Source organism: Excalfactoria chinensis, chromosome 5 (assembly GCF_039878825.1).
Source record: "Excalfactoria chinensis isolate bCotChi1 chromosome 5, bCotChi1.hap2, whole genome shotgun sequence".
Taxonomy (NCBI): domain Eukaryota; kingdom Metazoa; phylum Chordata; class Aves; order Galliformes; family Phasianidae; genus Excalfactoria; species Excalfactoria chinensis.
The window spans coordinates 56,588,115-56,602,847 of record NC_092829.1 but is presented as its reverse complement, the minus strand read 5'-3'; the positions used below and the strand labels follow the sequence as shown (position 1 = coordinate 56,602,847).

Sequence of the window (14,733 nt, the reverse complement as noted above, 5' to 3'; positions counted from 1 at the left end):
GGAAGTCAGTGAACCTGGTTCTCATGTTTTACCTCCAGGCATGAGAAGCTCAGATGTGTTGTGTTTGACTGCAGTTAACATATAGCAGAATAGCATTCATTGTTAAGATATAACTCTGAAGCTTTTCATGTTTTTTCTTCACAGACATGCTTTTAGATGACACTGCTGATGGCTCTGCCCGCAAGGAAGGAGGCAGACATGTCAAAATAGTTGTCAGCTTTCAGGATGAAATGAAATGGAAGGAGGTAAGTTGCATTTTGTCCCGAGCTTTGACATATGAGAGACTTTGCCTTTGAATTCTGTGCTGTGTTCTTATCTGGTTTGGAGGCTTCTGTTGAAAAGTACTTCTAAAATGTTAAGAATTTATATATATATATATATGTGTGTGTGTGTGTGTGTGTGTGTGTGTGTGTGTGTGTGTGTGTGTGTGTGTATGTTTTTATATATATATATGTTTTTAGCAAAATAGTTTACTGGAATGTCAGTAGTGATAGACAAAACACTTGAGTTCTCACTTCCATAGAAATGCTGAAAGCTAACAATACCAGTTCAGGTTGTCTCATGGGACTCATCTGCAATGGCTTTCTACTTTACAGTTTCTTAATGGTACCATCAGCACTGACTGACTCTCTGAATACCAGGTCAATTTTTCAGCTTCAGGGAGTTGGCAGGCTAATCTGCACATTGGGAGGGTGTATAGTTAAAACTGATATGTTAAAAGCTGCACAAAGCTGTTAGGCCTTTGTGTTATTTAAGGTTAAATAAAACATGTGCTAATAATGGAGATGATCTAGTGGAAGTTGCAGTGAAATGCTAGAAGCAACAATAGGCCACAAAGACAAATACTTGTTAGATCCAACCTGGGGCATCCATAACTTCGGTTTAAGTTGTCCCCTTTGGTACATTTATCACATTTTGAATCTGGTATCTTTCAGATGTTCTTCATTGTCAAGTCACGTAAAAAATCATAAGTATTGTTTACAAATACTATCAAATTGCAGCCCATTTGCATTCATGCACAAATGTAACGCACAATCTTTACCAGGCGGTGACGTTACTATTTTGCATTGAGTCCTTGTAAAAGTACGTAAGGTTTATGCATTTGTGCGTGTTTCATAAATGGTGAAACAACTTGATATCCTTTGTAAGAGAGGACAAACATTTGAATGAGCAGAAACAAAGTCAGCTCAGCTGATCTTTCCATTAAATATCAGCTTTCCATCAATAAATTACAGCTCCAGGCAAGCACATTAACAGTAAAATGTTCCCTACATTTGGGTCTCCAACACTGTAAAAAACCTACAGAGGAATACAGATTTTACTGTGAGGTAAAGAAATAACACAACCACACCAAGATTTTAAACTTAAGCATACTTGACTGACACCATTAGGATTTATTTACTAACTTGAATGCATGTTTGTTTGCATTTAGGATTCAAGGCCTCGTACCTTCCTCATAGGCTGCATTGGAGTGAGTGGGAAGACCAAATGGGATGTTCTGGATGGTGTTGTGAGACGGTTGTTTAAGGTCAGTAAGTAACATTTGCTCTCTGCTTCGATTATTATTAGTATTCACACGGTATTTCACAACAGGAGATCTGTACAGAGGCTCAGATGTATGTTCTGGTGTGAGTTTGAGCGTATGTCCAAGCAGTGCTGAGTTGTACAAAGAGGAGATATAAAACTTGAGACAAGTCTGCTGACTTTATTTTCTATGGTTTCCTTATATATGTACATAGATATATATATACATAGCAGTTACTTGCCGATTCGCTATGCTTTATGTTTGAGGATTAGTGTTTTATTTTGAACAGGCTTTGTACAGCATCGAGCGGTAGTTAACTCAGTGTGATTATTATTACAGCATAGAACCTACAGGCACAGCAATTTCAATGTCTCGTAAATTTTCCCCTTCTTTTTTCATCATAGGAGTACATCATTCACGTGGATCCAGTGAGTCAGCTGGGGCTGAATTCAGACAGTGTTCTGGGATACAGCATTGGAGAGATCAAACGCACAAATAGTGCTGAGACACCTGAGCTGTTGCCCTGTGGCTATCTGGTTGGAGAAAACAACACAATTTCAGTTACCATCAAAGGTAATGCCATTTGATCAGTCGGTAATTACAGTTTTATCAAAGCATACCGTGTCAAAAAAATTCGGAGGAGTAGAAACGTTTTTATTGTCTTTATTTTTTCTGTTCTTTCCTTTTAATTACTCGTCGTTCTGTTTTCATTTGATGAAAGCAGCACTTGGAGTCTATGAAGCTAGTAGATCTTCAGTCTGTAACCGTAGGAATAATTCTAGTCTTAGCAGCTTTCTCCAGACCCCTTGAATTGGTGCCTGAAGTCGTACTGCAGAGCACATCACACCACAGGCAACACAGTGGAATTGTTTCAGCAGCAGAGTACGCTTGGAAATGACTAAAGCATACATGATAACATTTTTCAATCAGATATGAATGTATTTAATCAATTTATGGGAAAACAGTTACTCACATACACCTTTGAGGTATAAAGCTGCCTATATAAATATTTAAGATTCCAAGTAACCATCGAGGTGCAAACATTTCTCTGTCTGATCTGCCAGCTTCCCTTTCTTCTGTTTATTTTGAAGCACCGTGAGTTTTGTCTGAGCCAATTCTGCCTAAAGTGATTGCTGACATAGCATAAATGCTTATCAGTAGGAGTTTTATGTTAGAAGAGATAGCTATCAGCAGACAGAGAAGGATTTTAATTAGAAGTGTTTGGGAAATCAGGGGGAGTTGATGATAGCTGTTTCTTTTTTTTTTTTTGTCTAGTGATTCAAAAGCAAACAGGTAAATTCTGGATGGATGTGTGCTGCATATGACAAAATACTGTAAAACAGATGGTTCACGGGTGAAACATGTAGACTGAGATTCATTGCATGGCAAAATTTCAGAGTCATAGGAAGGCTTGGGTTGGAAGGGACTCCAAGGGATCACCTCCTGCCACAGGCAGGGCCACCACCCTCCACATTTAATACCAGACCAGGCTGCCCAGGGCCCCATCCAACCTGACCTTGAATACCTTCAGGTATGGATGGGGCATTCACAGCCTCACTGGGCAGCTGTTCCAGCACCTCACCACTCTCTTGGTAAAGAACTTTCCTCTTATATCCAACCTAAATCTTCACTCCAAGGACACAATGAGACGCAGCAGAGTGCTTTGAAAACTGGGACAGCTGAAGGAAAATCCAGGTGGAAGCTCACAGCTCATTTCTGTGCATCTTTATATGTGTTGTTCCCTGTTGTGAGAGATAGCAGAGCGGAGAAGGGGTTTCCCTGTGAAATAATAAACTGCTGTGGTCAGGTTGTATCCACAACAACAACAATAAAAAGCAGGTAATTGGCTACAAAATAGAAATTCCTACAAATCTTACATCTCTTACTGTTGCAGGTATCTGTGAAAACAGCTTGGATTGCCTGGTGTTTGAATCGCTGATCCCAAAGCCCATACTGCAGCGCTATGTCTCTCTGCTGATGGAACACCGTCGGATTATCTTGTCTGGCCCCAGTGGCACTGGTAAAACATACCTAGCAAACCGGCTTTCTGAGTATATGGTCCTGCGGGAGGGCAGGGAGCTGGCTGACGGAATTATTGCAACTTTCAACGTGGACCATAAGTCCAGTAAGGTGAGGACACAGAAATCACTGCTCGTGCGGTACCATTATCCCCAAAGGAGCAATATGTAAGGTTTTAAGGTTTGAACTATGGGTTCGCCCGGTGATGGGTGTGAAATAGCAGGCTTCCAGGTGTCTGTTTGAACACTGAAAGGTGTTAGGGTTTTCAGGTGGCCTGAGGGTTGCTGTGGAAGCTAAATGCCTGCATGAAGTTCTTATTAACTGAAGAAATCCTTGTTGCAAGTGAATGTTTTTCCCAAAAAACATGAAATGCATCTCCAGGCTGTCAGAATTCTTGCAGCTGCAGGTATCAGCAGAGGTAATCTGCATATGTTCTCTGTGGTTACTGTTGTCCAGACGCATTCCTGAGCTCATAAGGCATGTCTCTGTTTTTATGCGCTTTTGCTTTTGCCAAATGTACCTTCAGTGAATGTCCAGGTTAAAAAATAATAGCAATAAAAAAGCAGCATGTTTTATGGCCTTAGGCAAATCTTGCTCAGGGAAAAGGGGTGGTTGAGAGATGCGCTGTGTAGTTTCTGCTTTAAAGATGGTGAGAACATTTCAGCTACACCCAGTCACTCTGCAGTAGCACTCCGAGCTCATCATTCTTACTGAAGGCAACTAAATTTGGCCTCTACTGGAGAGTACTTTATACCAAATTGATTTGTTCTGGTTGGTTTTGACATAAGCACAGTTGCAATTAGCTGGAATGAATGTGCCTGTCTTGCTTGGTGTATAGGGATTTCAGTATGTTCCTGAAGAAGAAAAATGCATTTTGGTCTTCTAAATGTCATATTAGGACAGCACAAATGAGGGGGGGACGGGGAAAAAAAGAAAGTAAATAAGAAGAGAGAATCTTAACCCCTCTAGGTCCTTATCTCATACATTTCTCTGGATGTTCAGCATAACCTAAGAAAGGGAAGGAAACCCAGATCTTCCTGCTTCCTTGTGGAAAGTGTGCAAGAGGCAACAGTCTCTTGCTTTAGATGTCTCGGCTGCATCACTAGATCATTTATCTTAACTGTTTTATCAAGACATCTGGTGAAGTCTCTGTTTATGTTTGGATTTTGTTTTCAATGTGTGCTTTGCAGGAACTCCGACAATACCTGTCCAACCTAGCAGACCAATGTAATAGTGAAAATAATGCTGTAGATATGCCTCTTGTTATTATTTTGGACAACTTGCATCATGTCAGCTCCCTAGGAGAAATCTTCAATGGACTTCTAAATTGCAAGTACCACAAATGGTAAGGAGATCTTTGAATTCATCCCACATCCCAATAATGCTGTCCAAGAATGACATTTCTGAAGCACGACCTGAAAAAGGAAGTCTAGATTGATCTAGATTGATCTATAATCAGTTCTATAATCGGTAATTAAAACATAATAGAGGATTTGGGTAATTTGCATTCATTTAATGCAGTAGATCTTCAGTACCAAAAGCCATTTTTAGTGGAAGATGCTGCTCCAAAACTTCCATTTTGCTGTCAGAATTTGATGTTCTCATAAGCTTTTGAGAATCTGGTTGTAAGTACAAAGTCTTCTTTGACTTGCACACACACAAAAAGTTTGAATAACCCTTTTTATGTTAAGATCTCACTACTTGGTACTTACTTGGTTTACAAGTTTGATTTACTTCTGTTTTTTGGTTTGTTTTTATTAACAGTCCGTATATTATTGGCACAATGAACCAAGCCACCTCATCAACACCGAATCTTCAACTTCACCATAATTTCAGGTACTGTTTATATTCGTGTTTCTCATTTCTGTCTACAGGCTCACATAAGAGTAATGGCTGCTGAGTCACCTGAAGTTGTTCTTCTCAGCTGAAATAGGAGAGAAATACCATTCTCTAGTAGCTGCTGCCCTAACCTTGTAGCTTTATGTTATCACAGGTTGGAAAAGACCTCCAAGATCATCCAGTCCAACCATCCATCTACACCAATATTTCCCACTAGACCACTTCCCCTAGCACAACATCTTCTATTATTTTAATAACTTCAGTTAATAAAACCTTGACTTTTCAAAGGATTTTTAAGATATTTGATCCTCTAACAAGGTTAAAATACGATGGTAGGCAAAGCAGATACTGAATGAGACATAAGGTGGAACAAAGCACAAGTATTTCATCTCATAAATTCATGATTTGAAAATAATTTTTGGTAAGAGCAAAGGTGATTGGGGTAGGCTTTTTTGATCATGATAATAATCTAGAAACGATATGAAAAATATCACCCAGAATAATTTTGTTCTCCAGCATTAAAGAATAAGGATGAGCATTTTTTCGTCTTCTGCCACAGGTGGGTGCTATGTGCTAACCACACCGAGCCAGTCAAGGGCTTTCTTGGCCGTTTCCTGAGAAGAAAACTGATTGAAACAGAGATCAGTGGCAGAATAAGAAATGCAGAGCTGGTTAAAATTATTGATTGGATTCCAAAGGTCTGGCAACATCTGAACAAGTTCTTGGAGGCTCACAGCTCCTCTGATGTTACTATCGGTAAGTGTTCTGCCCAGTCTGCCAAGAGTTGCATTTCCAGACATGCATCAATGTGTATGTTTTATTTCCTCATGCATCAGGTATAATATACCTTGTGTATTTCCTCGTACTACATGGAGCAGAGTGTTTCTTATAAACCATGCTTTTGGACTGCTGCGTATTCTCAGACAGATGGTACAAGAAGTTTCTAAACTCTTTTTCCCCCATTCTGATAGACCTCCTATATCTTTGATGCAAAGTGTGTTATGAAATGCAACTAACTGCTTTTGCCTTGAAAGCTGTAGTCTTTCGACTTGTTTCAGGGGATTTTTGACCTCTGAAGGGAGAGCACTTCACCAGATTCCTATGTTTGTTCTCCAGTCCTTGCCTTCTTTCTCTAAAGAACTGGAAATTGTCTTTTGATCCTATTTTGATTCATGTCACAATGATTTGAGTATAATATCTGAATTTCCCTTTCCCAGGTCCACGGCTCTTCCTCTCTTGTCCAATAGATGTAGATGGTTCAAGAGTTTGGTTTACTGACTTATGGAACTACTCCATCATCCCATACCTTCTGGAGGCAGTTAGAGAAGGGCTGCAGGTAAGCCAACAGAAATCAAAGCTCATCAGTCTTGAGTAACAGAGGGCAACACAGCATCAGATGAAGCTGAATAGCAACAAAGTTTTCTGTGGATATAACTTTGTGGATATGACTTTGCACACTAAATACCTGCACATTGGTCAAAATGTAGTCCGAGTTGTCATTAACTTCAGAGAGAACAATCAAATATTGATTATTTCTCAATCTACAGGATGAATTTTCTTCGTAGTTCTTTCAGAGCCTGTAGTGAATTCATCACTCGATTGACTGTTCTTTGTGTATCCTTAATACACTCTATCAGCTTGGATAGTTTGGGGCACTGCCATACGATTCTTAGCATCTCTGTGACTATGAAGCATGTTGGAATCAGGAGGAAGGCTTAAAAGGGAGGTTTGCTGTGGATTTACTTGCCAAGCAACTATGGAAAGAATGACCTTCTTGGTTCTTCAGTTCTCAGAATAAAAATAGCAGCATGTAATTTAAAAGGTCGTTGTGGCGACAGCAAAACCAAATACCAGTAAATTTTGGGTATTGCATACATAAAAGTCATTATTTTTAATACAGCTTTTATTTTCTGTGAGAAAATTCCCTGTAATTTTGTAATGTGGAGACCCAGGACAAATGAAACCTGAAGCTTTGCCCTGGCAGCATCTGTTAGTGGACAGGCTCATTTTAAAAACCACTTGTTTTGCAGTGAAGCAAAATTCAAGATTGCACATGCAGAAATAGAAAGCTGGGTCATAACGTGAGTGTGGAAGGTTAACAAAGGGTTGAAGGTAGATGGGAAGTGTAAAGAGTGTGCTTGTGTTTTGATGCAAGTACAGATGCCATTATAGGGGCATAACCATTGGGATTGTGACAGGGCCTGGAGACCTCATCACTTCAGTGTAAGGAACATAATCGGTGTTTGGAATGCACACGGGGGAACTTAGCTAGAAATAGAACAGAAGGGGACACAAAGTGTTTACCACGAAACTTCCTATAACAGGGTCCCTGTAAAGGAGAGTAAATAGGAGCCAATGATCTTTTTGACCGAAAATATGTGAAAAGGGCAAATGTAATGATTTTGTTTCCTCTTGAAATGAAAAAACAACAACAAACAAACTGATATATACAGCGATGCTTAGGCTTTTCATAGTGTTCTGAAGCTCTCCATACCAGCTGATCAGTAGGTATGGAAAGTGATGATAAGCTTAACCACAGTTATAAAACTCTCTTTGCCCTGCTTCGTTTTGCCTGCTATCTTCATATATCTTTAGGTGATCTGAATGGCTTGCATCCTAAGTGCAGTGAGGATTTCAGTTTCTCTCTTTTTGCTTTGGATTCTTTATCTGATTCAATCAAATTTCCCCAAATTCATGTCTTTAAAATTATTTCTTCAGTTACCCTGAAATTCCTCTTTTGTTGAGTCTGTGGGTAAGAATAGAACTCACATAGTCGAAAGAGCAGCCAGGGCCCTACTAGTTAACAAGCTAATGCTAGAAATGTGTGTTCCATTTTGGGCTATTTTCTGTCCCCCACACCCACAAAAGCTCCTTTAAGAACACATCCTCTCATATGAAATCGCCTGCCAGAAAGGAAGGGTGGACTGCTGATTTCACTCTGATCTCTCTGGACATAAACTGAACTATTTGTATATTTCTGTTTCTCATTTAGAGAACTATTTTGGGTCAAAAACAAGTGAGCCAAAGGGATCCTTTCAATAATTGCTCCCATTGGAGCTGCTGAGGTTTTGGTTCCTCAAAACAGTGATGTGAAAATTACAGGGTTATTAAAAACAAAAACAAAAGCAAACAAAACACCTCAGCCTTGTTCTTCTTACTCAGTGTATTGATATGGAATGCAGCACCAAGAAAAAGGGCCCAAAGTTTCTGTGGCTTCTTGCCATGATTGCTCATGCTCCAGTGATTTCCCTCTGGTGCTTTATGAGCCAACCTGTTAGATTTCCGCTTCTTAACAGCACCTTCTCTCTCTAGGAGGCACTGATGTGATGAAAGGGGTAGAACTGGGTGCTGTGGAAGGGAATAGTGAGCTGGTATCTCATTCGATCTGTGATGATTTCATGTACTGCAGTGGAAATTTCACTTACCATCTCATTCTCAGAAGCAAGCTAGGAACTACGTGCACCTTCTGGGCTGCAAGGATGTGACAAATACAAAACTCTCTGCGCATACCAACAGTCTTGTCATCCTGTAAATTGAAGAACAAGATAAAGTAAGAGATCTGGTTAAATCACAGCTTGAAGACATTATGCTGGGAAAACAACACAGTGCAGACTAAGGATTAAGCACGTTTTGTTTGTAAGATTGCCTAGCGCCATCTGCTGGGCTCTCCCTGCTGCTGTGCTGCTCCAGAGTATACTTTGCCACTTACGGCCATGTGAGGAACAGCCCTAGAAAGCTCCAAAGTTTGCCCTAACTATTCCTGTTTGGCAGCAGAGAGGATAATAAAGTTTGGAGGGTGGGAAAGAAGTAGTGATGAGGAAAAGGAGATAGTTCTATATCCGTCAAAGAGCTGGCAAATTCCTGTCCCACACTGATGCTTTTTTTCCCCCCTTTGCATTTTATAAGGTAGATGAGAGGTCTCCAGATTCAAGTGACAAATGCCAGTAATAGACTCCAGTTGTAGAAAGGTGGTTGGGCCAGAAATGCATAAAGCAGAAGTTTAAAAGTTTAAAGTCACCTTCAAGTTGTACTTAAAGTAATATGACATTCAAAGGAATTTATTATCTATTTAAGGCAAACAGTGTAGCAAGAAGGATGTGTAGGGATTCAGTAACACGGTCTTTTGGAAACAGAAAAAGCTTTTGAGGCAGCACACTTACTTGAAATGTAAACACATAGCCAAATTCTTCTGGCACATTTCCTCGGTTGAGTACAGAGAAATTCCCTTGGCTTGAAAACCTTGCTTTGACATCCATCCATCACTATTGCTCGATAATAGGTATCGCGTTTCCTCCTTCGCATTCTTGTAGCTGCGGTTTCACAGCAACAGTGGGCAGATAAGCCAGCTGTTGTTGTGAACTGAATGTGAACATGAACAGTCTGTCCTCTGTATTTACTTCGAGTTTAAGGGGGGGGGGAAGGAAAAAAGCAAAAAAGACCCACCTTTCTGAATGGAGGTTATTTTTACATCTCCCTTTCTTCAAGTGGCGCCCACAGAATGGTGCTGCAGTCTCAAAGGAGGCTGTTCAAATAGCCTGTTCAAAACCACTTGCCACTTAAAAATAATAGACTTTGCCTTTGGAGTAATGACCAATCTGATTTGGTTCTGCTCGGCCCTGCTTGCAAGTTTCTTCTGCAGTCGAAGCATCATGGCATGTTCGCTGTGGTTAGGTAAGCAGCAAATAGGATGGTAGGCAAATGGGAATGTCTCAGGGAGTGTTTTAAAAGAAACTTGTTCCCTTTTCCAGCTGTATGGGAGGAGAGCTCCCTGGGAGGATCCTGCCAAATGGGTAATGGATACGTACCCATGGGCAGCCACCCCGCAGCATCACGAGTGGCCTCCTCTGCTACAACTGCGGCCTGAGGACGTGGGGTTTGATGGCTACTCCTTATCACGGGAAGGCTCAACCAGCAAGCAAGTTCCAGTGAGTGATGCTGAAGGAGATCCACTGGTAAGCTTCTCCTTGCTGAGACAGTGAAGCTGCCTTGTTTCCCTTTGTTAAAGGGACTAAAAGCAAGAATGGAAAGGTAACAGACAGCAGAAAAGGTTTTAATTTTCACTAGCTCGCATATACAGGTACAAACATCGTTTCCAACCTCAGTGATTCTATGATTGTAAACATCAAGCTAGAGATTTGTACCTTCAGATTAGCCTGTTTCAGCAGTTCTGTATGCATTTCCACCTGTCACAGCAAGAGAGAGGAAGGATGCTTGCAGAATCCTGTGGACTAATCATGGAATCACAGAATGGCCTAGGTTAAAAAGAAACACAATTATCATCCAGTTCCAACCCCCTGCTATGTTCAGGGTCACCAACTACCAGACCAGACTGCCCAGAGCCACATCCAGCCTGGCCTTGAATGCCTCCAGGGATGGGGCATCCACAGCCTCCTTGGGCAACCTGTTCCAGTGCATCACCACCCTCTGAATGGACCAATTTGATCTCTTCATTTTTACCCTCTCTGTAAAAGCATACAATTCATGACTAATTTGTATGTTGCCATAGCATGTTTTAAATGTAATTTCTCTTTTGAGATACACAGGAATAATTACTCCAGTTGTCTGTTCCTTACCTTTGTTACATGCTGGCAAAGTGAATGCAGAAGTGGTTATCATATGGAGTTGGTACCGTTTCTACCCTCAGAAAACAATAATTGTGTACTTTTGTGCCCCTGTAGATGAATATGCTAATGAGACTGCAGGAAGCAGCCAACTACTCAAGTCCCCAGAGTTACGACAGTGACTCCAACAGCAACAGCCATCACGATGACATACTCGATTCATCTCTGGAGTCTACGTTGTGATCTTCAGCGGATAGAAATAGGTCATTTGCATGATTGCTCTCCCACTTGACAAGAATCCCAATCACAGACTCATGAAAGGAACGTGTTCCTGGGCTGGGCTGGTATCTCAGTATTAGAGCTGCAAGAACAAGAAGACACTTAGAGTCAGTCTTGAACCTGGGTGCAGGCAACCCAAGCAACCTTTGTATTGTTTTTCTTCTTACAGTGATAAGAACTGCACTATTCCTTTGTTTTCTTCTGTTTAGTTGCTGTAAGCTCTCATGCCTAAGATACTGAAGATGTTAAAAATACTCATCGTTACTAAAAGAAAAAATAGTTAAGGGGAGGGGAGGGGGGAGGATTTCACAACTATAAAGCAAACAGATTTGTGCCATGTCCTGTGAGAGGGGAGAGGAAATTTTTGCCTATGCTGCTTTTGACCAAACACATATAGGTGAGGGCTGGACTTTTACCAATCAGCTTTGCAGATTAAACTCAGCTTTGTATAGTTTTGGTGCTATAACAATATTGCTTGCCTTGGTATAATACTCTGTGAAGGCAAAGCTGCTAAACAGGGAAGTCTGAATAAATACAATAAAAGGGAGGTGGGGGATGGAAAAAAGAATGATAAGAAAAAATATTGCTCTCCTTGCCAGTCTGAAACCTTGGCTTTCTTTCGTTATGTGTTTGTAAAGATAGACATATATATAAATAGGAATATATAAAAGTATATATTCAGTCTGAAAAAATCAGGTTGTTTCCAGCACTGTGTAACCATCAATCCTACTACTGGTTAACTATCAGGTGGCCCTCTGCTACGCAGGGCCCAATTCTCCTCCCACATCCTTCCATGATGCTCAGTTGACTTCAGTGGGAGGGAGTTTTCCTCCTCTGCAGAAGTCCTACAGCTCTAGGGGACCTCAAGGAGCCCGCGGGCATCCCGTGAGCCCTGTGTGCAGAGGGTAGGTAGTTACACCCCTGAAGGGGATGGGTCAGACTTTTGGTTCTTAATTCTTGCCATGAAACGTTAACAGCAGTTTATTCTATAAACGTTGGGTTTTGTTCCAGTCAGCACAACCACAAATGGGTTAGTTACAACTCTGTGACAGTTCCAAGTGCTACTCTGATGACCGTGTTTCTTCCCATGGTTTTTCTTTTTAACTGCAAATATATATATATATATGTATAGTATTCTAGCAGGCAGGAAGGTACTGCGTCTTTTGAGTTTACCCAGGCCATGCTTTTGAGTTTTGGCATAGCTGTGAACCTGATTTTATTTCTCTTCCTCTCCGAACGCACACACCTACGATCTCAGTGTTAAGGCTTTGTACTTCTGTTGGGGAACAGGAGCACCTCACCGAGAATTGCACTTTCCTCTCCATGGAAACAAATGCTCACACCAGCGGCCCCACCAAGCCAGCTGCCCTGGGCTGTACCTCAACACAACCACCACTCCTCACTGTTGACCTGTACGAGCCTTTCCAGCTATCTTTTGGTGCTGAATTTTTAAGCGATGCCTTATTTTGTACTAATTGTGTTGATGAAATTAGTGCTGTATATTCTGGGATTTTATTTAAATAAACAGGGCTAAGTCATCTCTTGGAATATTGTACATTGCTGTGAATATGGTTTGTACGAGAGGTTAGGATTTGTCGCAATGTGACAAAACAAAATAAATAGATAAAAAGGAGGGAGATGAGAACTTTTCAGGTTCATATCAACCTTCAGCTATAAATCCCTGAAGAGCTCTTTGATCCACGCAGGAAAAGAAAAGATTTTCAACTAGAATAAATGCTGTCATTATTAAATTACAGAAACAAGCTGGGGTTTGTCAGTGTACAGAAAGAAAACTCATGAGGAACACTTCTTTAAGAGCCTGTTAATCCTTGTGGGTTTAGAGTGATGGAAGAGACAAGTTCTTGCTCCTGGGACTCAGTTGGAGAGGATAGTTTGATGATACCTCATGACTTCCTGTAACGTACCTGTGCTTACATTGTCTTACTGAGCTGGTCTTGAATCTGCTCCTGTTACAACTTCTAAGTGCTGATGACTTTTTTTTTAATTATTATTATTATTTTAAAGAAAAATGTTGTAAAAGAAACATTTAAATATTTTAATGATTGGGGGGGGGGGGGGTGTAAGCTTGCTGTTGTTGCCGTTTGTAACTCTCTGAACATTTCATTATGTCACTGAATGAAATACCAAGGGTTTACTCAGCTGATGTTCCTGATGTGGTCTTGGTATCGTCCAAATGGGGTGTCTGTATGGAATTAAACGCATGGCATGCTGGCAATGACTTACAGAGAGGTTAATTTTTCCAGTAGTCCTGACAGTTCTGCCTCCCAGCACTGAGTTTACCTGTTACTACTGTGAATCTTGATGCCTAATCCTCCAACTCAATCCATGAAGACACAGCATGTGCCTGTTGCAGGGCTAGGGCTTTCAATGGACTTAATATCCTAGAAAACATCTCAGTTAATCTTTAACTGAGTGCTATAAGACGTGTTTATAATGGTGTTTTTATTTGCGGGGAATGGGGTATCTTCTTTTTTTCTCATGCTTAATCCTGTGCTTAGGCCCAGGAAGAAATTTCTGTTGTCTATCATTTTGTATTGATTACAGTAAAGGGCAATTTGGATGTTCATCCTGAGCATCACAGGATTCGGTGTCTTTGTGAAACTTGGGGAGGCAGGGTTACCTGCAGTGCACACTTAGTTTTTATCAAGACTTCAGTCTTTCTCTAAGTGACTTTCTTCTCATTTAAGGCTTTTTCAGTAACACTTCCTTTCCTTTTGCCTTTTTTTCTCTTTTTTTCCTACAAAGTTGGCTTGTTTTAAAGGAGAACAACAAAGAAAAAAGTAAAAGAAAATGAAGTTTCTATGCAACATTCACGTTGTGTTATAAACTGCAAATATAAACCATTCTCTTCAAAACTGCCAAGAGTGATACAGGCCATAAATGAGATGTGGTTTATTTGGGGAAGGGGAGGGAGGGGGGTTCATCTTTTTGTACATTTTGGAAGAAGCAAACTGGTATTTCATTGTTGATGCTAAACTTGGATATTCTGTGTATGAAACCTTGTCTAAATGTGGCAATTTTCTTTCAAGAAAAAAAATAATAATACAAAAACTAAGCAAAAAAATAATAATAATAATAATCTTTCTTTGTGGATATTAAATGGAAGGTTGCTGTTTTAATCTAGTCGTTTCCAGTGGAGCAGTTTATGAAATATGTTCTATAAGATGTACATTTTTTCATTGTAACATAGAAATGTAAATATTTGATTAAAAGTGCTGCATTTTGATGAATTTTTTCTAGCCATTTTTAAAGAGAAAAACTAGGAATCGAGTATTTTGTGTACGTTTATGATGTTTTCCATTCGCTCCTCTCCCTATTTAATTTTCAGTTCTCATTTAGGATTGGAATTTGTGAATGGTCTGTTTGAGATCATGCCTCCCCTTTCTCACCCTCCCCATTTCTCCCCTTCCCCCACCCGTGTCATGGAGAATAAAGCTGATGATTGTACCAGTCTTAAATTATTCATGATTCAATAAAATTGATGCTTAT

General features: G+C 40.3%; 1 protein-coding gene across 2 annotated transcripts in view; it reads left to right on the top strand.

The window, feature by feature from the left end:
- NAV2 (neuron navigator 2) overlaps nucleotides 1-14,733 on the top strand; it is a 149,012-nt gene extending 134,279 nt beyond the window's left edge. For both annotated transcript variants that reach the window (XM_072339296.1, XM_072339295.1), the window contains 10 exons: nucleotides 145-245; nucleotides 1,433-1,528; nucleotides 1,930-2,098; nucleotides 3,420-3,655; nucleotides 4,735-4,889; nucleotides 5,309-5,380; nucleotides 5,943-6,139; nucleotides 6,601-6,719; nucleotides 10,132-10,335; nucleotides 11,062-14,733. In XM_072339296.1, the coding sequence (XP_072195397.1) occupies nucleotides 145-245; nucleotides 1,433-1,528; nucleotides 1,930-2,098; nucleotides 3,420-3,655; nucleotides 4,735-4,889; nucleotides 5,309-5,380; nucleotides 5,943-6,139; nucleotides 6,601-6,719; nucleotides 10,132-10,335; nucleotides 11,062-11,187 (1,475 nt within the window). In that variant the 3' untranslated portion in view covers nucleotides 11,188-14,733. The remainder of the gene's footprint in view (nucleotides 1-144; nucleotides 246-1,432; nucleotides 1,529-1,929; nucleotides 2,099-3,419; nucleotides 3,656-4,734; nucleotides 4,890-5,308; nucleotides 5,381-5,942; nucleotides 6,140-6,600; nucleotides 6,720-10,131; nucleotides 10,336-11,061) is intronic.